At 50.9% G+C, this 25876-nt stretch overlaps 1 protein-coding gene across 4 annotated transcripts in view; it reads right to left on the bottom strand.

Annotated features, from left to right (window-relative positions):
* Positions 1–25876, bottom strand: part of ZNF536 (zinc finger protein 536) — a 194885-nt gene that overhangs the window by 92778 nt on the left and 76231 nt on the right. For all 4 annotated transcript variants that reach the window (XM_042968669.1, XM_042968671.1, XM_042968670.1 and 1 more), the window contains exon 3: positions 3963–6134. In XM_042968669.1, the coding sequence (XP_042824603.1) occupies positions 3963–6132 (2170 nt within the window). In that variant the 5' untranslated portion in view covers positions 6133–6134. The remainder of the gene's footprint in view (positions 1–3962; positions 6135–25876) is intronic.

Genomic DNA, 25876 nt, shown 5'->3' on the forward strand with positions numbered 1-25876 from the left:
ATGGGGGCAGGAAGGAGGAGCCACATCAGAAAAAGAGGTGGAAAAGAAAGAAAATCTATCATATCACTAAATGCAAGCGAGCCCCGGATAAAGGCCTTTGAGGCTGTGGTCAATGGGCCTACACAGGATGGAGACCCAGCATTTCAGGAATGCGGCTCAGGCAACAAAAGAGGACCCCACAAGGCTTCCAGCCCAGCTGATCAAATAATCCCTGACCATCTCAAAATATTATACCAGAAGTAGTAGGGGTTAACGATATTTTCATCCTTGCGTCTCTCCCTGGCTTTCCATTGATCACGTAAGTTAGCCGACTTTATTTAATGAACAGAGGGTCAACGCATTCAATTACCCCTTTCCCACCATCAACACTGCAATTAGCCCCTCTCCAAAATTATGGGGAATGCAGAAGGTAACTGCCCTGTTGGATATAATGAACAGTATCGTTTCTTAGTACATTAAGTTTTAATTATTCTGAGCGTGATTTCCAAGGCAAAATCCAAAGAAACAGAACTTTGGTCGTCTTCCGGCTCAGAGCAGAGCTCCAATCTGAGCGCAGTCTTAGATGAGGTTTTGGGGAGAGATGCAGAGATTAATGCCATCGGAGCGTTTGCACGCGAGCCAAAAAATGAGGGAGCGTCAAAACAGCCGCCCCGCTTTCTGAATGTCATAAAAGAGTAAAATTTATAAGCTGCTGCTTTCCAAATAGTTTCCTTTTGCGTGGTACACGGAGGCAGAAATGACATCTACGATGGTGTGAAATTATTGGTAAGTCAAATCAACAACGACAACAACAACAAAAATAAAACAAAGGGGAAAGATGGGGAAGTGATCCATGTGACTAGCTTTGTCCATTTTCTGTTAGAAAATATGACCTCTCAATTTGTCAAAGGTCCTAGTTTTCGCGGTTGATCCTCAGCTTGGTTCTCAGCAGTTTGGAGAGCCCAAGAACAAACACATTTTCTGGTTCACTGGAATCATTTTCACATGTTCACTGAATCAAACATTCTTTTGCTCACATAACAAACAGCTGCATCCCACATTAGCCTAGCCAGTGACAGTCGCCCATCTCGGCAATAACTGTTTGATTGCAAACTTGACCCCTTCTTCGTCTCGGTCTGGGCAAGACATTTTTAAACAGCCACTCCGTTCCCAATCCTCCTTTGCAAAGAATTACATCAGATAACAAAGGACGTCCCTGCCACTCATTGTAAGCCTTCTTCTGGAGATCTGTTCTAAGAGGCTCTCTGTAAAAAGGTTTTTTATGATGAATTCAGAACTACTATCATGTTAAGAGCAGCGATTTATAAAGAAGAATTCACTGGTTAAGATCTGAAAAAATAGTTTCTCAGGCCCTACTGACCCAGTTTTCAACAAAACAAGAATCAAGTGATGCAAATTGAGTTTTGCGACATTGTTATGCAGTCTGAGAAATTTGTAAAACCGTGTTTTGTGGTTATTGCTTAATAGAAGCCTTAATAAGTACTTCTTTCTTTACTTAAGAGCTTAAAGATTTTCTTTCCCCTTCACCTTGCAGGTTTCTCTCTAACAGGTAATAATAAAATGCCTATTGTGTAAAGATTTTTATTTAAATGCTTATTTTAATCGCACTTTGCACAAGTCCTACTTGTTAGAAATCAGAGGCAAGACTAACCAGATCGGGTTAAGGGTCCTAATCCCAGCAAAACCTGAATGCCCTAAGGCGTGCGGCTGATTTGGGCTGCGTATTGGTATGCCATCAATTTTCCCACTTAGTCAGAAAATTATGAAAGGGTCTAATTTGAATATGAAGAAAACAAAGAAGTCAACCAGAAATGAAAGAATCGGTATTCACAATTGTAAAATACTTCAATGAGGGAAATAAAAGCTAGAAGATAACCACAACTCAAGAATAATTCTCCTTTGAGTTGTAAGCCCGGTTGGTTCTTTTAAGCAAAATGGGTTTTTTCAACAGAGTATTTACAGATATGGAAACTACAGAGATAGAATAGCATGAGGCTATCACTTGGCCAGAAGGTGGGAAAAACATGGTAAACACGTCATTAATAAAGCCGAACATTTGGTGCCGGAATATTCTGCTGAGACCTCTTCATTTCAGCAGGTCTGGGAGAGGGATGGAAATCTGTCAATGTTAACTCCACGTCACTCCAAAAACTTAGGGGAGCCAGTCTGCCCTCTGCCTTCTGCCCCCTTCAAGGCCCCCGATCCAAAAACAGTGAGATGACACTCCCCAGAACAGGGGACCTCTTCGCGGGAGGGCGGAAATTGTCCCTCCTGACACTGGGCCGCCTGGCACTTTGCTGCCTCTGCACGGGAGATCCGTTTTTATGGAGTCCCCGCTGTCAGGCAGCGAAACCTGAACACCCTTCCCTTGCATCTCGAACGTTCCGCGCAGCGGTCACTCCTTGCGGCGTGGCCTCACCCCTCCGTGGTGGCTCACGTTCCTGGTCGGACTCTTCCAGACTGCCTCACCAGAAATAAATCGCAAACGAGTCCAGGACTCCAGGAGTAGACAGTGTGTTTCATGGGTATTTAAGCAACAGCATTAAGTGCTATCGGAATCTCTGGAATGTGCAGTTCAGATTTATGTGTGTTAACAATTCTTTACCGGTTTGTAATAAGCCAGCAGACTCACACTTTATTTTAATACTAATTTTGTCCTAGAAGAAGGGTATACCAAAGCATGACAGTAACAGACAAAAACTAAAAACTAAACCGGCATCTACTTAATAACTATAGCAGGGCACGGCTTCCGAAACGGAACTATCTACCAAAACCCAGAAGGGAAAAAAGCGAAAGGGAGGGGAAAAAACTTTACCAAAATGACCCTCAACAGTGTGCCGCCACGCCTTGAACAGTGAGCAATGCAGTGCCTTGAGGTGCCTCAAACTGTCTTTCATTTTCTAGACTTAATGGCTGATTGCAGAAATCAATGTTGCCATTAGTAACAGGGTATTTGTTATGGCATGATTTCCTCTGTTGTTAGGCTGCAGAATGATTACAGTATTAGCGAGATGCTTTCTTTATAAAGGGCTAGAGATATAACTTTCAATTTACCATCCATTAGAAAGGGACTTTGAAAATACGGATGGAGGCAACAAGCTTACCTGCTGTTAGGTAGCGATTTTAATTTAGCTATCTTAGGCTAGTGCGGGGTTTTTTTTGTTGTTGTTGTTTTTGGTTGGTTTTTTTTTTCCCCCCAACGCGGGCCAGGAAGCTTCAGCGTTTCACAGACATTTTGATGACAGATTTTCTGCTTTGCTATTTTAGACCCCAAAGCTGTATCGCCCGTGTAACAGTACAATTTAAGACACGCAGTCATGCATCTGTGTTTCAAACCTCTGTGCTTTTCTAAACCATCAGACGAGAGTGATGTATTTCGTCAGGTTACAGGGCCCCGACAGGTGAGCCACGCTGTAATTTCGGAAGGGGACAGGAGGCAGGTTTGGCCTGGGGAGGGAGGGAGGGGTGCCCAAATGAGACAACTGTGGAAATATCCTCGGGCGGGGGGGGGGGGGGGGAAGATGGTGAGCGTCTGAGCTCACACCTTCACACGTGTGGATGAAGCCAAAACGCCAGCTCCCGGGTTCCAGAGACGAGGTGATGGCGGATGAGGGCCGGGGCGTAAAATGGGGCCGGGCAGGGAACTGCCGGGGGAGGGGAGGAGAGGCTATGCCTGTCGGCAAACATGCCAACTGACCGTCTCTACCACCCAGTGGGATCAACTTTCTTTCCCGGCAGCCAGTGTTCAAGGGAAGGCCAAAGACTGGAAGAGCTAGCCTTCCCTGGAGGCGGGGCAGAAAGGCACGGTTCACCTAACGCCATCAGGTCAGAGCGATGAGCTCAGGACTGACCTGGAAGAGAAGCCAGGGCCCGTCCCCCAGAGGCCGGCGCGGAGCCAGGCCCCCTGGACGGGGAGGGCCCTCGTCCCAGCTGCTGGTCCCCCATGTTCCCTGGCGGCCTACCTGAGGAGGACGGCGAGGAGGGGTGCGGGCTGTCCTCCTGGGCACTCCCGGTCTGGGAGAGCCCCCCGCCGGCCCCACTCTCCTCGGTGACGTTGGAGGAGCCCGGCGTGGTAGAGCGGCTCACCGACTGGGACTCCTGGTCACTGCCCGAGCCGCGCCGCTCGTCCAGGCCCACGTGCAGCCCGTCCTCGTCGCCCTTGCGGTCCCGCTTGTGGACGCGGGAGTGCACGACCACCTGGTGGTAGGTGCGGAACACCCGGCCGCAGTCGGGGCACTCGGTGGGCTTCTCCTTCATGCTCCCGGGACCCTGCAGGTTATAGTCGAGCGCCGGGTTCAGCCCGTGTGACAAAAAATCCCGACTGCCTTCTAAAGGGTCGAGCTTATTTGGCAGGTCCCTCTGATTGCCCACTTTAGTGCTGTGAACCAAATCAGCAGGCATTTTCTGCTTGGAGCCATCTGCTCCCACTAACACGTACTCCCGCTTCTCCTTATCAAACATAACTCCGGCGCTTGCCAAAGTGTCTTCGTGGTTGCGCTGTAGCTGATGCTCTTTAGACAAGAAGCCGTGTTCCATGGCCATGCCCCTGGCCATGAGCTGCCAAGCCTGGTAGCTGTTCACGGGGTCCATCTCGGCAGCCTTGGCAGCCGCCTGCAACCGCTCGATACAGCTGGATTTCAGCGGCGGCACGAGGTTGAGGCATCCCAGGAGGGAGTGCTTGTCGCCCTCGGGGACCCCGTGGGCCACGCTGGAGATGGGGGACAGCAGCTTCCCCAGGACCTCCCTCTCCTTCACGGGCAGCTCCCCTTTGCCGTAGAGCTGGCTGGGCTCGCTCAGGCTGGCTTTGTCCGGGGCCACGAAGCCGCCCTGCAGACAGGAGAGGTACCGGGAATACAGGTTGGCGTGGGCCTCCTGGGACATGCCGCCCATGGGCACGGGCACCTCGGGGTCACTGGGGGACTTGTTCTTCACCGACAGCTTGTTGAGGTGGACCTTCATGTGGTTCTTAAGGAACCAGGGCTCCTTGAAGCGCCGGCCGCAGATCTGGCAGCAGTGCTCGAAGGAGTCTTTGTGTTTCCGCATGTGGCCCTTCAGGAACCACGCCTGGCTGAACACCTGCCCGCACACCTCGCAGCGGAACTCGTTGGCCGACTGCTCGCCGCCGCCGTTGGGGCCCTGGCCCTGGGCCGACTCGGCGGTGATGTGGGCCTTCTCCACGTGGCTGATGAGCTCCTCCTCCTGCGAGGCCGCGAAGTCGCACAGCGTGCACTTGTAGGGCTTGTGCAGGATGCGGATGTGGCGGTCCAGCTCCTCGCGCTTCTTGAACTTGCCCTTGCAGAAGGTGCAGCGGAAGCCGGCGGCCGGGACCACCGCGTCCTCCTGCACGCTGGCGGGCTTGGGCGAGGGCACCGGGTGGGCCACGTCGGGCACGCTGTGGTTGGCGGGCAGGGCCAGGTTGCAGGGGGCCGGCGGGGCCTGCTGGGCGTGCGGCAGGGGCTTCAGGTCGGGCCGCGGCTGCAGCAGGCTGCTCTTCATCTGCTTGTCCCGCAGGATGGCCCTCTCCTCCAGCTCGTGCAGCAGGCGGTTCTCCTCGCGCACCCGCCCGCGCCCCTTACCCAGGTTGCCCAGCTTGTGGGTCCGCAGGTGAATCTTGAGGTTGCCCTTCTGCGCCGCCCGGTGGTCGCAGTAGGGGCACTTGAAGGGCTTCTCGCCGGTGTGAGTGCGCATGTGCAGGGAGAGGATGCTGTTGAAGCGGAAACGCTTGCCGCACAGGGGGCACGGGTACTTGCGGTTTTTGCGGGCGTCGTCCTCGATGTCGCTCATCTGGGACATGATGCCCAGGTTCTGCCCGTTGAGGAACTGCTGCAGGTCCACCCGCCCGTTGAGGCTGGTGTCGACGTCCCGGCCCAGCTGGCTGGCCAGGAGCGCCATCTGGCTGCCCATGGGCTGGCCGGTCATGGGCACGTGGGCCTTCTCGTCGAGGGGCGCGGGGGCCTTCTCCTCGGGGTTGGGCCGCGGATGCAGCTCGGGGAAGGCATGGCTGAGCTGGGAGGTGATCTGGTGCAACTTCTGACTCATGGCATACTGGCCGTTGAGGACAGGGCCGCTCAGGTGGGGCTCAGCTTCCGGTGCCGCCGAGGACACTCCAAGGCACAGACTGGCTTCTTCCATCCCTGAAAATAAAGAGAGAGTTGAGGTCTGTGCCAGGCACCGTGGCGCAGCGAATCAACGGCATCAGCTGGCGAGGAATTTGCAATTCATGCCTTACCTACACATAATAATGCTAAGGAATTAGAGTCAAAAACAATAATAAAAAGATGAATTATTAAATGCCAATTACGCAACATGGCATTGCTCCTCCAATTTGTTTTGGCGATAGATCGTCTTCCTTGTATTTTCTATTTACCGACCGCAATTATTCATTCGCATTTAAATTATTAATGTTTTACCACTTCCAACACCTAATAACAAATCGCGGGTCTACGTGTTAAACTTTCCCTCCTGTGCCCCTTGTGGCACCTGCACCTGTTGGTTCTGTTCAAAGTTTGCCTTGGAGCAGGATGGCTTTCACCACAAAACCACATAGACTCCCTTGGAACTTTTGTTTCCGGTTACTATATTCAATACATTCGCCGGTCTGTGATGAAAGAGATTATTTTATGATTTGCCACCCCCCACCACCAAAAAAAAAAAAAAAAACCAACAGAAAAACCCAATGGCATGATATTTACTGGTACATAATAAAACAAGATAATGTTTTGGGAAAAAATAAAGTAAAGGACAGGCTTTAGAACAATAAAAGGGATTTTGCTTTAGTCAACAAAAAGTGCAGTAATATCTCATTAAGCTGATTAGTATGCTGCTTAGAAACAGTACTAGGTGCTGTAACACATGATTATAATCATAAAAATCCTTCAGTGTTTGCAAGGAAGCATTAACGAGGTATATTAAATTTTAAGGAGACTGCGAGTAGCGGCTTTGCAAACCTCAGAGATTAAGATTTAACCCTTATGTTACGAAACACTGTTATTTTGTCATTTGGTAACTGTGCCCATCAAAAGAAGTATAAATTATCTGGTGACGGAATCGTAGTGGATCGTCCAGACTGTTCATTTTTGGATAGGGGTGAAGACTTACACCATTTACTGGGCTCTCTCTGTCCTTCCACTGGCATGATATCCCAGGCAGGGACTGTGATTGGGTTTAAAGAGATCCTTTATAGAACTAGATAAAAACCAATTAAAATCCAGGGATGATACCATAGGAAGTCTCAACCAAGTTTGAGTGTTTTTAATAACTTTCCCAGTATACAGTAATGAGTACAAATTGTACCTGCAGTATGTGTTTTGCAGAAAATTAGAACTCAAAGCTGTTTGTTAAACACTAACACTCAAAGCTGGTCTCCATAATTGCCTTTAACGCTCCCCTCTGCCCCCTTCCCAGACTGTGCAGAACCGCTAAGGCCACTCTGCTTGGGGCTGGGGTAGAAGGAACGGCTCCCTCCACATCACAGCAGGTGAGGAGCTCAGCTTTGAAAGGCAGTGAACCTACGCCTGGGTCCTTCTATTTCCAGATCTGCCTTCCACCTGAAGGAGTCCAAATTCGCTTCCTGCCATTGGAACAGTTTTTGCACATCTCTCCTCTTTATATCCCAATGTTTACATGTGTTGGCCAGCCAGGTGGTCCAGGGGCAGCGCTTAACCCCAGCCAGGATGGATTCCTGGGCCAAGCAATTCCCTAGGGGGACTGGTGGGGACAGAGTTCAACTGTGGAGGAAGCGCATTCAGCCCTGGGGCGGGGAGGGGGGCGGTCTGCTGCCTCCTGGGCCTCCCGCCAGGCAGACTATGCGTGGCATGGAGGGTCTCCAACGGGAGACCTGGCTTCCTTGGCAAGAGGACAGGGGCTGTGAGTCCATCTTGCAAGGGAAGGGAAGAAAAGACATGAATGTTTATTTGCAGGAGGGAGAAACACAGCAGCCATGGTACAGGGCTGACTGTGTCCATGACATGAACACCTGCACACATTTACACATACATACAGGAACCTGATCACTTGTAGGAAAAGAAGGCTACCAACTCGCCATCTTTCCTTTTTGCCTCTGGTGGGCTGTCTACACTCAAATTAAAAAACCAACCAACAAATAAAAAAGTCCATTTTGGAGATGGGTCAGAAAGGACTAATATCTCCTGGAGAGCTTTGCTTTCATTCACCAACCCTGCCGAGTTCCCACTGTACCCCAGTCCCTGTCCTTGGCACGTAAGACGCCCTGGTAGACAAGAATGGCCAACCCCAGTGCTCATGGCAACCACTGACCAGCGGGGAGGAGTAGGTCCAGTGTGCAGAAGTTGCTAGAGCAGGACTGGTGCCTGGAAGATCCCAGGCAGGGACTCTAACAGCCCCCGGGGCCTTGTCTGAAGCCCCTTCTCTACCTTCAAGCTCCATCCAGCTGTGCTGGCTCCTCTCCTAAGCAAACACAGATCATGACCCTGAGGCCACTTGGGAGTGCTCAGAATTCCACCCAACAGCTCTGGGGAAGTTTGGAAAGTCCAAAGCCAACATGGCTGGCCCACTTCCAAAGCTGCCCAGTTGGCCTTCTCAGAAGACATGAATCCAGAAAGACAGGCTATTTTCAGGTTGCTGCTGATGAGCTGACGCCAATTCAGCAGGAGGGAGGGGAGGATGAATGTGCAATACAGCGAGACTGCAAATCAGGTTGGGTGAGGGGCAGCAGGTTGAAGACCATCCCCCACCCTCATTCACGCTGGGTAAGTAAGAGCTCAATTTGTCAAATAATGAATATAGGGAGTTTTCAACTTAGGTTTGGATATGGAATGCTTTAATTATGTTAAAGAACTTTTTTTTCAGTCAACAAATCTTTTTTAAGGAACTGGACTTCAGGTGTCTTTGCTGAAGCCTCAGCTGGCGGGGGGCGGGGGGGGGGCGGTGGGAACAATGGTCTAGAATGTGCAAAGGTACAGTTGGCAGGTCTCAACTCACATAGCCCCTTCTCACAAAGACTCCCAGGCCCCTCTTGTCATAGGTGCTCGTCTTCAGCCTCTCTCTACCCATCACCTTATTTCCTTCTTTACAGCACTTACCACTAGGGCAACATTTTGTTGTTGACCCTTTTATAAGTGTGCTTCTTTTCCATGAGGGCACGATCATGTCTGCCTTGCTCACATGAAGCCTCAAGGCCCAGGTCGCAGCTGAACATTGTATGTTCATCATTTTCTGACTCAAATGGATGAATGAATGAAGAGACCTTATGAACATAGCTCATAAAAGAAGGCTAGCCCTGTAGAACCACTCTCCTCCCAGCTTTGTGTGACCCCAACTCAGCTTACACAAGTCCACCAACATCTATCTACTATCAGACTTTGTCAGAGTTGGAAGGGTCTCTGGCTAACCCAGAACCTGGGGGTCCAGAAGCCACCAAGGGAGAGCCACCCCCACCACTAGATCTTTCATTATATACGCCCATGGTGACCATCCCAGGCCTGGGCCACCACTGAGCAGCTAATCCCCTTCAGAACTGGACTACCCATCATGGGACCCATGGGAGAACTCAGAATTTGAGAAGAGCTGGCCAGAACCCAAGGAGACACTCTGAGGATTACAGCTCGCGCACAGGCCCTCGAATGAGCCCAGGCAAAGCATGCGCAGAGCCCCACTGTGAGGTAGGACGTCGCCAGACAATTATCCCAGAATGTTCGGTGAGACCCAGCACCCCATGATTCTGTGAGCAGGTGTAGGCACTGCGATGGGTCAGTCGTAAACCCATGCCAGCCGCCAGACTCAGAGCAAGAAAGGGGAGCGTGAGTTCTTGGAAAGAGCACGGGGTAATTGGTGTGCTGTCCCTGGGCCAAAGCAGCCGAGGCAGGATGAGCTGGCCTCAGGCCCGGCCTGGGACGCACAAAACCTGGGTCGGCCCCAATTTCTCCAGCCTTGACACTTCACCCTTCCAGAATTCATTTACCCCTTATGTCAGTCATTCAGTCAATACTTGCCAGGGGCCTTCTAGTACCTGCCCTCAAGGGTCTCTGGGACCCAGGGGGTCAGCATCAGCAAGGTTACCAATTGATGGGAAGCAATGAAAATGCCCCAGAGAGACTGTACTGAAGGTTTAAGGAAAGGGGTAACCACTGCCGCTTTGGCATAGAGGGGTGTGTGTGTGCGCGCACGCAAGGATACATGTGCATGCACGAGTAAGTCTACGTTGGGGGAGAGGCAGGGATTCCCTAGTAGTATCACTCTAGAAACTTATACAGATGCATATCTTGGGAAACTCAGGGATCATTTATCCTACTGTTAAGGGATTGGATCCTACTGCAGCCCTAAGAGCTCACAGGGCCCAGGGAGGTGAGGTTGCCTGGAGGGTCTCACCATTCAGGTGGAAGGAGGCAGTCATTACTCCTTTTCCCCAGCCCTCAGGGAGCAAGCATAGGGAGAGTGCCTTCCCTTTGGAACCACACTGCTCCCTCACAGGCCCTGCAGTGAATGGCTGTCAGTGTCCCTGGCAGGGCCTCCTGCCACAGGATACTCCCTCTGTCCTGATAACTCGGGCACATGAACATCCACACACAGCACTGCCCCTGCATGGTCACGAATTCCAGGGAGTGTTTTATCCCATGTGCCCAACCCATCCTTCTCACCCTGGCCCCAGCTCTGGACTCATTAGCCCACAATCCAGCAGCCGAGGAACCCACTGAAGAAGCCAGTAGCCAGTGCAGGGTTGGCCACGATCCTGGGCTTAAGGCAAGTGGGGAGCTGGGACCTTCTAAGGAACCTACACAGTAACTTGCCTGCCCCTCCCACCAATGTGGGAAAACACTCAGCACAATTAAAAACAAGTAAACAAACTACTGAACACTGAGAATAGCTTGCCCCTGGCCTTCAGCTCAGGGCCCAGCCCAAGGCATATCAGGAAGAAGATCAATAAACCCTAGTTGACTGATGGAAGGAACCAATGCATACGTAATTTACCTAACTGTGGAAAGGCAGTCAAGGCTGGACAGTTAGAGGCCACTGTAAACTGCTGAATCTGGTACGCCACCCCTCCAACATGGAAACACTCCAACATTCCACTGAGTCCTGATCTTTCCTGATCCCCAGGGTCATGGTGGGGCACTGCTGGTCCTCAAGACAACTGTCAATATTGACGAAGATGCAGGCATGCACGTGAGCCCCAGCCACCATGGCATTCCTCACCACAGTGTGGAAATGTCTGGGCCTCACATCTGAGCACAGGCAAGGCCCCAGTTGAAAGCTTCTGAAGGCTAGAGGTTTTCTTCTTGAGCTGTGCAATTTTATATTTCATACAAGGGTATTCGCAGCACAGGAAACCTGCCATTGGGTGCACAGATTATCAAAATAATTCTGTCTCATCATTCCCATCATTGCAGGTACAGTGAGCCATTCAGCTGCCTTTGATGGTGCTAATGGTTATTTTGATTTTGTATTTCTGCCTTCAAAACTATTTCCTGTGATATCAATGACAAAAGTTTTCACTTAACTCTTCCAATAGAGAACCTAATTGTATCTTTCACTCAAAATGAAATTTAAAACTATCAGGACACCAGAAATGCCAGCTGCTACGAGTCTAAATAAATTTTACACAAAAACACAGTTTCATTTTGCTAGCACAGAAAAAAGAAAGTAATCTTATGAATAGTCCAAAAAATATAGATCTTGCCAGTAAGTTGCATGAACGAGTTTTATCCTTATACCATGAAAAAGAATAGTTGGGAAATGAAATGACTTTCAAAATAACCATTTCAACTGGGTTTTTAAAAATCAAATATTGTTGTCTAGCCAAGCACAACTAAATATTCCCTTTTTTATCAATGTGGGTAAAAGTGCTGCCTCGGAAAACGTACAGGAGTCCTACCGTTCCCAACTGCTGGGCAGGGGAGGGATGTGGGTTCCCAGCAAGGGCCCCAAACACCACTGTGGGCCTCACAGCGTGCAGTTCTGGTATTAGGTGGACCCCCTTTCTGGGGGGGCTCAGATGACCTTCTGCCCCTTCCCCAACAACCCACCTTGCTTTCTTACACCTAGGGTAAGCAGTAATTAAGACGACTTCACCTAGAATGCAATGGCTTCTTATTAAATACTATTTTCCAATTGTTGTAGCTCAAACTGCTTAACCAAGGTTGTTATAAGCATAATACACTCCTGTTCTGAAAATACAGAACACCAGACTACTGAACCTTTTCAGGGTCATTAAACAGCTGTAAACATTATTACAAAAATAAACCAGAGATTTCATGCTTACATTTTGGCCTAGAGCTTGCTATGCTGAGCAAGTACATTTTTTCATCTCTTACAATCAACGCTGGTGACATTTGGGCATCCAAACAAATTACATCACAAACATTACTGAGGTGGGCAGGATACTGAGTGGTTTATTTGCCAGATGATTAATAGATAAACAGGAGGGCAGTTCGGGTGACCTGTTCCATTCTGACTGATGTGTAGACAATGCTATGAGACAGGGCCAGAAATAGTTAAATCCTTATTTAATTTATTAATGAAAATACGATATGCAAATAGAGCTGTGGAGTATGGCGACTGTGTGACCAGGAGAGTCAAGCTGGAGAGTATGGTTGAACGCCACAACCTCCCCTTGTGGATGGAACATTGGTCAAAGTCAGGGCCCTCATGGCATTGGATGGTGAGCAGGACCCCACTGGACCAGCTTTGCACACAGCCCCATGGAGCCCCAGCCAGTTTTGTACTGGGGGATGGCGGTTGGAGGACTTAGAAGAAGAAACTGGAATAAAAAGTATCCTCTTTTTGAAGACTTTGGATGATTTCAAAATTCTCAAGGGCAAAAGCATCTTGGCTTTTGGAATCTGGGTTGAAACTGTAGCCCAGAATTGAAGACAGGTCATGAGCATGTCAGATGGGAAAGGAAAACACCCACAAAGCGTGCTCCTGGTCATCTTTTCAGGGTAGAGAAGACTTCTGGTCTGAGTTCCTGGCTCTCCATCTGCCCACGGCACATGAAGCCAGGCAAACAGATGCTGGGATGGAACTCCAACAACCTCATGTGTGGTGATTGTTAAGACCATGGATGCATCAGGCAGAACAAGCTCTCAAAAAATAACACAAAAAACAAATGACTGTTATCATATTACCGTCATTACCTTCCTTTTCATCATCACCATTTTCATCATCACCACCACCATCACCTTCACCACCACCGTCACCACTGTCATCATCACTATCACCTTCACTATTGTCACCACAGTCTTCATCTTCACCACTACCATCATCACAACTGTCATCATCACCATCATCATCACCTTTACCACCGACGACATCACCACTCTCATCATCACCACCACCATCCCCTTCATCATTGTCACAACTGTCTTCATCTTCACCATCACCATCATCACCATTGTCATCATCACCATCATCATCTTCACCATCATCATCGTCACCACCATCATCATGACCATGATTATCACCATTGTCACCACTGTCATCATCACCATCATCATCTTCACCATCATCACCGTCACCACCATCATCATGACCATCATCATCACCATTGTCACCACTGTTATCATCATCACCATCACCGTCATCACCACCACCACCATTGTCACCATCGTCTTCATCTTCACCGCCACCATCATCACCTTCACCAACAACATCACCACTGTCATCAGCAGCAGCATCACCTCCACCATCACCATCGTCACCACTGTCATCATTTGTCATTACCTTCATCAACATCATCACCACTCTCATCATCCTCATTATAGCCATCACCATCATCACTTTCACTGTTGTCACCACTGTTACCGCTGTCATCAGCTTCATCATCACCATCATCACCACTGTCATCTTCACCATGGCCGTCACCATCATGTTCACCATTGTCACCAGAGTCATCACATCATCATCACCTTCACCACCACCGTCACCACTGTTTTCATCTTCACCATCACCATCATCACCACTGTTATCATCTCCTCCACCATCACCAACACCATCATCATTTTTATCATAGCCATCACTATCACTTCACCATCACTATCGTAGTCACCTTTATCACCTTCACCATCACCACCACTGCCACCATCTTCATTGTAGCCATCACCACCATCATCATCTACATCAGCAACAGCATTCTTCTCACCCTCCTCCTTTTCATCATCGTCCTCCTCCTCAACACAATACCATGTGCCAACACTGTGCTAGGTACTTCACAATCATTCTCTCATTTAGCCTCACACAACCTTAGAATGGTAGGTAGTAAACTATTCCCACACTAAAAAGAAGAAACTGAGGCTCAGAAAACTTAAGTCCAAGAAGGTCACACAACTGGGGAGCCTGACTCTAGAGTTCAAGCAAGACATGCGGGTGGGAAGGCTGGCTTCTGATGCCCACACCATGTTAGTCTTGCTGGGCTGAATGCTGACAGATGCCAGCTCCTTCATTTTTAAAATGTGTAGAAACAAAGGAAACCACATTTCAGGGAAAGCTTAAAGGAGGCTAAGGAGCCAGAGTCCTCACAAACATGTGTGCCAGGAAATGGAAACATGCAGTACATTCCAGAGAAAGCAACACAGGGGGCTAGTGTGGGTGGGGGTGGGGAGAAGGTGGGGAAAGGCACTGTGGATACAGAAATGTGGCAAGTCTCTTACTCACCAGTGGGGGAGGGTGTCACACAAATATTTATTTATATTATATTATTGTCTTCACATTCATAAGATGGATATATTATTCCACGTTCCCCTGCCCTGGGTCAGGTGGGTTATTCCCCCAACCTGACTGGAGCAGTGGAAAGAGAATGGTACCTGAAGTGCTATGAACATACATCCAAATGTAGCTCTTCCACAGTTGTTGGACCTTGGTTACCCTCCCGAGTCTCAGCTTCTTTGTCTCCAAAATGAGCTGATATCGACCGACCTGCATACTTCGTAGGGTTTTGAGAAGGCAAATGGGATTGTGGGAGAGACAACACGGCACATGACTTGTAAAAGGCTGTACAGGAACCTTTCTCAGGTGCCAACCATGGCTTTAGATCTAGAAAGATCTTTAATCTGGGAGTAGAATAAATACTGAAAGGCAAAGAACACAACCAAGGCACAACCAAGGCCTGTAAACACGGTTAATAAAACCCCATTCATTGCCAACTTTACTGTGCATCGTCAAGTGGGACTCCTCATTCAGCAACATCTCTCACTGCTTATATGGGGCGAGAAGTGGGGCAGCTACAAGCAAGACCAGATCATTGCCTTTGAAAGTTGACTCAGGGAAGGGGAGAGAGACCCACTGGACAGAAGTGCTGAAAGGGGGAAATCTCCAACATGCTGCGAGGCTGGGCGCAGGCAGGGATGGGCAGTGGGGACAAGGGAAGGGAAACCAGTGAGGATAACAACTGGGAAGAGGTCAGTCCTTGCCTGAGGCTGGAAGAGGTCGCTAGGCACAGAAAGGTGAAAGGGCACGTAGGACAGAGGGAACAGAATGTGCAAAATGGGGAGTGAGCATGGAATGTTCTTGGGGGACGATGGAGGATGGGGTGGAAGGGGAGGGCCAGGCGCAGACCTGAATGCCAGTCTGTGGAGTGTGGAGCTTACATGTGGGGCAACACTGGGGAAGCTCCTGCCAGAGTCATAGTATAACACAGACGTCTCAACTACCACTGCACCACATTAGTAGTTTTCTAGTACTTTAGGTCAGAGGAGATGGGGGAAAAGAGAGGGTGAAAATAAACTCCTGAACCACAAACCAAACATCTGAGGGCTAAAGTCCTCATCGTGGTCAGGGAGGGCTCCCTGTGCCTGAGAGAAAAGGCTGCTCAGAGTTTGGAGAAGACATCAATTTCCCCTCTTCTTTGTAACAGCAAAAAAGTGAAAGAAAGAAGGGCTACCCCGCAAATCTCCTGGCAGTCCACCCCCACCTCTCCAAATGCGGCAGCCCAAATTCATCCTTCATGCTCCATCAAGGCATTGCCTATTCCAGGAAGCCTTCCCGGATCTGCCCCAGGCTAGAGATGATATGCAGTCCCCAGGGTTCCCGTGCAATTTCTCTGGAACAGTTAGGACATGTTCATAATGCACCTCAATGCACGTAAATAAGGAAGTCACGTTTCTTCTCCTCCTCTGCGGAGGGGTCCAATGACCCTTGTCTGTAGCATCTGGAGGACCGAGTGCCACCAAAAACTGGTCCTTTAAGCTTCTGATGATCACAGTGCAGGCAAGGGAGGTAGCCCAGAGCGTCATAAGAATGCACAACCCAGGCCTCTCCCCCCAGAATGCAAGCCATCAAGTGGAGCTTCCTTTGTTCCCAGATGGGATGATTTGGGAAGGAAATGGCCCCCTAATTTGCTGTAATTGATTTATCTGAACTGTGTCCACCCCGTCAGGGGAAGCGACAAAAACTATATATATATATATGGGCTTTTAATGAATGACCCACCTTTAAAATATCGCAAAACTGAAAAAGATACCAGCAGTTGTCATGAAGTGCATTGATTATTTCTCTCTCACTGGCTTTCTTTCTCTTTTTAAACAGACTTCGCCATGGCAGGAAGTTAGGTATTTAATCCCCTATTAACCCGCCTTGGCTCCCTGCTCAGGCTCAGCACGCAGCCGTTGCCCTAGAACAAAACGGGGGGACCCAGCACCCACAGGATTCCCGGCAGCCCCTCGCTCCCAGAGGGGCAGCAGCAAACGTGGGGCAGGCACCCAGCTACCCCTCGCCGCCCCTTCACCCCTGATGAAAGCCATTTTACCTCTGAGCACTTCTGAGCTAGGATATCGTGTCGAACACTTTATTTTCATTTCACAGAAGCCTCAGATTTGATTCGGTGCAAAACTAAATATAATGTAGAATGCACATATGCAAGAGTGATCAAAGAGGGCCTGATTGTGAAATATTCATAGAAGTCGGCCCACGGAGATTCGTTCACAGGGGCACCTGTCGAAGACATAAGCTCAGATACACATCATCTCCTAAGTACACACAATCATTACCGAGCAAAAAAAATCCAGGCACACCCGGGGAGTCGCTGTTGCCTGCAACTGCCAGCCACGGGCCAACGGACGGGGCCCGGCCAGGGCCGGGCTGGGGCTTCAGTCTCTTTTGGCTCTTGGGGTCCCCGGTTCCGCAGCTCCCGTTCCTGTGCGGGTCACCAGGCTGGCCTAGCCTGGCCCTCTGCTGGGCCAGACTCTCGGGAGGGGAGGGAAGACTAGGCCACCAGCTCCTGACCACGGCAGCCGTGGCGTCTGACGTGGGGCAAGGCTGCAGGTCGGCCAAGCTCACAGACACGGGGCTGCCGGGAGCTGCTGTCCCAGCAGTGGGTGTTGCTACTTCACGCAGAGGGACTCCAGGGACAGAGATGGAGTCTCCAAGCACGGTTAGGAAAGAAGGGCGAGCGAAGACAGACTTCCCAGCTCACATGTGCGTAAGGAGGGAGAACCCTGTGGCTCATCGTGTTTAAGCCTATTAGTGTTTGGAAAGAGGACCCTCTACTTTCAGGGAACAGATGAGGGCGCTTGGTGCCCTCTGTGCATATCATTCCCTCTGTCTGGGACACTCTCCCTGCCATCCCCACTTACTCCCTATGCCTTGTCATCTGGTGAAGATTAAATGCCACCTCGTCCAGGAGGCCCTCCTTGATACCCAGGGCCAGGAACCCTCCTGTCTGTCCATCTTGCCCCCTCACGATGGCTTTCAATACTGGGGTTGGGTCTGTTTGTATACTTGCCTAGAAGGTCCCTGTGCATGGAGGCCATGCCCACTGGCTTCTGTGGTGTGTCCCCAGCACTGGCACTGAGCTGGGCCCAGGGGATGTGTTCAATAAACATTTGCTGAATGAATGAAGAAAGGTGCAAGCAAATGGATAAATGGCTGAATGTGGAAATGAATGAATAAATGAACGAACAGACCAAGCAACAAAGCGTGCAGGCCCAATGCACAGCATCTATCCTTGGGGAGAGAGGGGACACTCGGGGTAGAAAGATTCAGACCACAGGTCATTCCTGAGGCACCAGGGCAGACCCTGCTCTCTGCCCCTCAAGGCACAAGCCAGGGGAGAAGTTTGCCCCATAGAGCCTGATGTCAAATGTCACCCCATCCGTGCCGCTCCCAATCCCCCACACTTCGTAGTCGCCGTGAAGGGCTAATTCCACTCCATCTCATGATGGATGATCTGGGTCCCTGTCTCACCACCCTACGCCGCGGTCCGGGGCCTCCAGAGACCCATATCTAACCCCAATCCAATGTTTTGCCCGTAACGCGAACCTCCGAATTCTGGCTGAGTGATTCCTAAGCCCTTCTACCTGCCCTTTACACACCCCTCACTCCTTTGACTCCTCTGTTTCCTTCAGGATACTCACACTTGCCCAAGCAAACATCCGTTCATCCATCCATTCCTTCAGCATTTCCTGACAATCCCCTGTGTGCCAGGTACCGTGCCAGGCTCTTTGGAGGAAACAATCGGAAACGTCCCACCCTGCCAGACCTCACCATCCAAAGGGCAGACGTGGCTGCACCATCAGCCCAGAGATCACGATAACACTTGCACACCATTTACGCACAAAGGGTCAGGGGACCGGCAGCTTTGACGGCAACCACCCCACCTTGTCCATCCGTCTCCGAGTGTCAGCACAGACGAGGCCTTTGGGGATGGGCCTGTTGCCAGGGTGACACTACCACTCTCTTCCTTGGGCTTGCTCCTCTCTGAACCTCTGCTGATACCTCCCTCCCAACCCCGGATCCCATCGCTCCAAGATCCAGGTCCTTGCACACGGGCAGGAACGGGGGACCAAGCGATGTAGCACAGAATGCCCTCTCTCTGTGATGGTGCCATGTTGCTGGTGCCTGGAACAGCAACCGGGCTGGTCATCCCAGAACACTGGCTGCCCCCCTACATCGACCCCAGGTGGGCCTGCATCCTCCCCCACGGGTTGCTCTACAGCCTGCCCTGGAACCAACCAACCGGCACCCCAGACCGGACAGCTGTATGGCCTCGGATGCCCCAGCCCCTCTCTGAGTCATGGTTTCCGGTCTGTAAACCCAAGCAGGCTGGCCAGGCTGATCGCTACCCTCAGCTACTCGGTCTCTCCTCCTGCATCCTGATTTATGCTTCTGTGGCCCACCTGACAGGGAAGGGGCTTCCCGGCCAAGCCCTGCTCCTGAACCCTCACCAATCACAGAGAACGGCTGGAGTTGAACTTCACCGCTGCTGGACACCGGGGGAAACATTAAAAATGAAGCAATTAATGTTTCTCTTCTTACAAGGGAGGACACGCCATTTGTGGGCTGGTCCGTGGCCATCAGCGTGTGGTCGGTCCACCCTGGCCCCAACAGGCTGTACTTTATTGTCATGAGCATGACAAGATGTCTTCCCCACCCTCGCCTCAAGAGGATACCTGGACAAGAGGTATTTCCTAAGGAGAGGCTTTCCAGAAGCCGTGGGGGTATGCTTCAACGTGAACAGTTTGGTGCAGAGGTCTGAGCTACACAAGCTGCAAACGGCAGCTAGAAGTGACAGTGGCCAACAGCAGGGCAGCCACTCTTTGGGGTCCCAGAGGAGCCTCTTTCCTGGGACTCCGTGTGACCAATGAAAAATGGCGGCTGCCGCCAGAGGTGGACTGTGTCTTCTCCAGAAGAACTGATGGCCCAGAAGCTCCAAGGTGGCACCTCCTCAGTTATGCATCTGTGCCAGGAGAGCAATAATGAGGTAATTTATGGAAGGTGTTTACTCTGGAAAGGTTTCTGCACCTGGCACTTCTTCTACGACCACAGTGACCATCCGCCGGCCATCACTGCTGGGCTTTCAGCCTGCCCGCCCAGTCCTGGTCAGTCCCACTCGAAAGCCTCCTGGAAGTCAAACACTCCCAAGGCCTATGTGGCAGCCAAGGGGTTCATAACCTCACTGTCTTTATTTTTAAAAGTGTTTGCAGTTAATGAGGAAGAGCTGAACACCCCCACATGAAACCTGGACACAAGGCACGTGAACAGACAATTCACAGAAAAAAATGGAACTGGCTAATGACCATAGAAATGTCACTCCCGCCGAGACAGCAGAAAGACTCAAAACAATAGCGAGGTCCCATTTTAAAATAATTCCACGGAAGATTACACCCAGACCTTGTGAGAACCCCACATCCTCCACGGAAGCCTGGCACACCCGAAGTGGAACACGGGAGAGGTAACGTGGCCTTGTTCCAACCACGGCTTCCCTTCCAAAGTCAGGTACCCAGAGCTACCGTGCGGGCTTCCCGAACACCACTGACTGCTGCTTTGAGGAAGCCAGGCCAGGAAGGTGAACACTCTAGAAAGCTCTTTCCACATCTATGCTAGAGACTAAAGGAACAGAGAGAACTCTGGTGTTCAAAGACACGGTTCATGCTTTCTGCTTTCTCTTAGAAAGCTTCTGAAGTTCTACCAAGGAAGCTAACCTCTGGGGCAGAAGGTTGTGCACCATGGAACACAGCTAGACCCGGCCAACTAGCCTGGCTTGCCAGGGGGGCAATGTCCCCAGGCCTAAGGCCAGCCTGTTTCTGCACCCACAGGCTGTCTCCATGTAGGTACAAGAGGCAAAGAACAAACGTCATTGATTTCCCTGTGGTACAACTAACTAGAAGAGTTCATGCCAAAGACTTCCACAAATGGCCACTCCCGCCCCCCACCACCCACCCAATCTCACTTCTCCCCACATTCCTCCACATTCTCAGCTGCTTGGGGAGAACTTCTCCATCCCATGAATGAGATCTGTGCACAACTTCTCTCTTTGCACAAGGATGTTACTTGAGGGAAGGAAGGCGCAGGTGACAATGGTAGGGTGGCAAAGCTGGAGCACCCTCAGAGGTCCCCTAGCTTCTGGCTGCTTAGTCTGATGTGCCCATTTTATAGATAGGTATACTGAAGCCAGCAGATACATGATGACCCTTCTAAGGTTACATAGCTAATTAGTAGGTATGTGTCTGTGTTCCTTGGTTACCTCTTAAGCACTCAAAAAATTTAGTAGGCACTGGGGCGCCTGGGTGGCTCAGTCAGTCAAGCTTCCAATTGCGGCTCAGGTCATGATCTCATGGTTCGTGAGCTCGAGCCCCATGTCGGGCTCTGTCAGAGCCCGGAGCCTGCTTTGGATTCTGTGTCTCCCTCTCTCTCTGCCTCTCCCTGGCTCATGTTCTGTCTCTTTCTCAAAAATAAATAAACATTAAAAAAATTTTTTTTAATTAAAAAAAATTTAGTAGGTGCTAAATAAATGCTCGCTGGCTGGCTGAATGGATGGGTGAGTGGATAAAAGAAGAAATAATGCACAAATACAAAGACAGATGGTCCAACCAACAAATTCTTGCCTCTACTCACTCAGTAGCCACACGGGGACCAGCCATTACAAAAAAGCTTCAATAATCTATCTTCCTCTACTGGACCCCAAACTCACCAGTTTCTTTTGTTCCCCATAACTCTTTCTTCAATCAGACAACATAAAATTAGCGTTTTTTTTTTTAATGTTTTATTTATTCTAGAGAGAAAGAGAGACAGCAGGAGCAAGGGAGGGGCAGAGAGAGAGAGAGGGACACAGAATCCGACACAGACTCCAGGCTCTGAGCTGTCAACACAGAGCCGGACGTGGGGCTCGAACTCACGAGCCGTGAGATCAGGACCTGAGCCGAAGTCAGACGCTCAACAGACTGAGCCACCCAGGCGCCCCTGGAGTCTTGACTGCATCATGTCCTGTGTGTGCTAACCAGCCTTGGGGTCCTCAAAATCAGGTAGCGCCTGTTAGCCGGGAACCTCCCCAGCCTCCTGTAGAGCCCAGTGCGGGGTGTAAAGCCCGTGAACCAGCTGTTGAGGTCTGAGTCTCCACCACCCTCAGGGATGTGAAATCCTCCCAGGAATCACCGGCAGGGTAGTCAGAGGCTGCAGCCAGGGCATCAGGATGAAAGAAATTCAAGACAAAGATTCTCCCAATTCTTTCCTAACAAAGCAACCAAGAAGAGGAAAGACGGGGTAGGGGCCAAAAAGGCCCCCCAATTAGAAGAAATCCACTTCAGGAGGAAGGAAAGAATGTTTTCATTCGCTCATTCATGTGTTTGATTTGCATCAAATTACATCAGGTTGATGTGATGTAACATGACATCCCCCCATGAAATGCATAAATCAAGGCACCCCATAAATTTAAAGGGATAGAGCTCTTTTCCAGAAGTGGCTAATTACTCATAAACAGCAGATATTTTATTGCCCTTGGTCAGTAGCAGGTTTTTAATAGCCGGAGCGTTTGTAACTCAAGCTTTTCATAACACAGGGCCGAGGAAGCCGAGCATTACCTGTTTGTAGCTCCCTGGAGTCTCACAAAGATCTTGTCAAGGTAGACCACCTCTGGGGAGGCCCCCACGGCCACACCCAGCTGGGGTGTGTTGCCAGCCCCTGACCCCCCGCTGCTCTGCTGGAAGGGAGCCTGGTGTTGAAGCCAGCTGGCTGTCTGGGAAAGGGGTCCCCGAAAACACCACCCCACCAGAGCTCAGGACGGGTAGCAGGATCTGGGATTTCCGGTGTACTCACAGGTATGGTTTGCTGCATACACCCTTGGGGAGCCAAGTTTACCAGATCCAGACTCTTGTACCAACTGCAGAGGTTTGAGCAGACATTAATTTCCCTCCACCCAGGCCCACCATAGACCCACAGGGGGTCCATGCACAGGGGAATCGCCCTCTTCCTCCTCAGTCCTGGGGCTTGGGTAGGCTGTAGACAACCCCCAGACCCCAACAGCGAAGTCCATTTGAGCCAATCAGAATATCCCACCCCTTGGCCTTGGTGCTAAGTTCAAGGATCATCACGGGACTTAATTCGAGCCAATGAGAGTGAGGGTTAGGGCTTGCCAGTGGGCTACAGATGCTTTAGACACTCTCCAGTGAGGTCTGGAGCTTTGGCAGCCATTTTGCTACCGAGATTTGGAAGCTGCTGGGGGTGGGGCTGTCACATGCTGGGATGAGGCCAGTACCGAGGAGACAGAGGAGAGAAGTCAGCTACTCAGGGACATAATCTGAGCTCCTGGATCAAATGGCACCTGAAGCTGAACCATTTAAATACTTTGCAATTACATGAGCCAACACCATCTCCCAGGGCTTTAAGCTGGTTTGGGTTGGATTCCCTGTCACTTGAAACCAAAGGAGTCTTGGCTGATAAAAGACCACATCCTCCCTTCCAGACACCCCCTGCGCCTTTCAGCTTCTCCTCTGCCCATCCAGCCTCCTGCCCGCCTGATGATCATGCCAACTCCTTCCCATCTTTGTTCTCTTCCACCGATCTCGTCCGAATCCAGGCCAGCCACACCATGCACGCCCCAGGGTGCCGAGCCACGCTCTGCCTTGGCTCTTAACGGAAGTGTCTGGTGTGAAGTGGAAAAGGAAGGCTGAGCCTTCTCCTGTGTGCCCTGGACGCAGAATAAGCACTCCATAATGGGCAGCGAGGATGCATTTCTCACCCTGCCCAGCTGTCTCCTTGCCATTTGCCAAGGGATCTGGGATTCCACCATCGGGTCTTTCCCACAAGGCTTCTCTCGTTTGCTTCAAGGAAAAGAGGTTTTATGAAAGTGTAGTCGTAATAGTCCAGAAGTCTTCAGCAGGTTTGTGTGGATTTAATAGGCTCCTTCTCAGCAAAGAGACTGTGCACATGCTGTTCCTTCTGTACCAACCCTCCCCTCCCCTTCCCCGCCTCGAGTAGCTTCTCCTTCAGATCTACAGCCAAATGTCACTTTGCTGCGGATGTCCCCCGGCTTCCCTAGACCCCCCCTCCCCGAGGCCCTATTACTCACACTCAGGCCCCTGCGTGCTCAGCTATTAGCTTCACTCAATACAGTTGTCTACTGGCTGATGAAGGAAAGTGAAGGCCCGGAGTGTTCAACGTTGCATGGGCTTCATGGTCCACAAAGCATGTAGCTCCCTGCTCTGTCCACCATTCCCTCTGCTCTGTCTGCCCGGCACTACAGGGACTCCCAGCCTCCTCTTCATTGTCCGGAGGGCCCCGGAGGGACTGAGCGCTAACCCTGCTCTGTGCACCTTGGGGAGTGGGGGAGTCACAGGGCATCCTGACCCAGGGGGCTGGAAATGGGGTACCCGGAGCAGGGGGAATATTCAATAGGGAGAATGAAAACGAGCTGTGGCAGGCCTCGTCTCCAGCCACCCCTGTGGCCCAGAGGAAACACGTCCCTGGGCTGGTGACCCCCAGGAGCCATCCCCCCTGCCTTCCATGTGTACTCACAGCAAGCAAGGAGACAGCCCAGGTCCCCCGCAAAGCACATGAGACGGGGCAGGGAATGCCATCCAGACCCTTGTCTCGTCTTGCAGAGGCTACACTCACCCTGGCTGAGGGCCTGAAACCGCCTGTGCCTGGCCTCCCCTACATCCCAGTCGGGTTACTGCTTGTCTGCCCACCCACCTGCCCCCCCCCACCCTCTGGCTGTGGCCTGTGCTGTGACCACTCCCCTGCCCCCTGTTCTGCCTGACGCAGCTGCTGGGGCTGCCGGCCTCGCTCCCCCGGGAGCCCCAGGGCGGGAGCCCTGCCCTTGCATGCCCTTCGCACAGGCTGGGCAGGCCCTCGGTGGCAGGGGAAGGATCGAGACCTGCCGCGCCTGCCCTCTCACTCGAGAAGCCAGGCTGGCCAGACATCGGCATGGGCAACCTCTCATCTACGAAACGGCTTGCTCACCCGCAGCATCCCTGGACACCACGGGGCCCCCGTGCCCAGCAGGGCCAGAGAAAAGGGATGGACAGATACACGCATTCACTCGTTCATTCATGTAACCTGGCACAGAAGAGCCACTGGTTCAATTTCTGCCTCCCCATTAGCCACAAACTCAGCAAGGGCAGTGACGATGTCTCCTACTGTTACTGCTACATCCCTGACGCCCACCTGAGCGCTGAGGGAACCCAGAAGACTTTTGTTTAACTTTTTTGTAATGAAATATACAGAATATTGCTAATAAATGTTAAGTGGGTAGAACGCATGGTTAATGAACGTGTGGATGGATGGATGGATGGATGAATAGATGTAGGCGTGTGGACAGGTATGGGGAGGGATGGATGGACGGACAGTTGGATAGATGTGTGGGTGGAGGGGTGAATGGTGGAGGGATGGGTGGACGGGGGGATGGGCAGATGTTTACATGGATGGGCGTGTGGGTGAAAGGAGCGCACGGGCATCCCCAGCGCGTTAGGTGCTGTGAGGACAGTGGAGATAAGCCCTGCACTGGTCTCCTCTAGAAAGGAGCAGAGTCGTGGTCTGATAGCAAACCTGAGAGCAGAAAGAGCACAGACAGCATCCCCAAAGGATACACTTTTGCAAGGAGGTGTCAGGAGAATTCAGAGAAACGTGAGGGGGGAAGAAAAAAATCAGAATCCATCATAACACTGCTTCACATCTGGTAAACTTTTGCTCGGGCAGTGAGGCCCTGGGGTTTGCCAGGTGGCCTGCATCCTTTCTAAAAAGACTAACAGTCCTAGTGAGGAGAAAGGTGACCCTATCTGGGGATCCTTCCGGCGCCCTTTCCTGAGGCTGGGATCCATTTTAAACCTCCAGGGTCCGTGTGCCCTGTCTTCAGGGGTTTTTCCGCAGAGCTCTGCTTCCCCCAATCCTAAACTCTCCAGTAGCTCAGCGTCCCCTCGACCTGTCTCAGAACATAAGGAAACCGAAAATAGTGCAAAAGGGCCTTACGGGCCCGTGTTCCCAATTGCAGGCGTCCACACCCCACCTGCCTGATGCTTTTTTGCCAGGGAGCTTCACTGCAATAAACCACCCCCACGTTTTTGCCATGTTTGTGTACCCCTGCTAATATTTTTTTAATTAATTCACTATTTTTTACTTTAATGCATTTAAAAGGAAACTGTATCATTACCCTAAATGGAAATTTGTATCACTTGCTCTAAATTAAAGGTAATTATAA

The sequence above is a fragment of the Panthera tigris genome, chromosome E2, assembly GCF_018350195.1.
Source record: "Panthera tigris isolate Pti1 chromosome E2, P.tigris_Pti1_mat1.1, whole genome shotgun sequence".
NCBI lineage: Eukaryota > Metazoa > Chordata > Mammalia > Carnivora > Felidae > Panthera > Panthera tigris.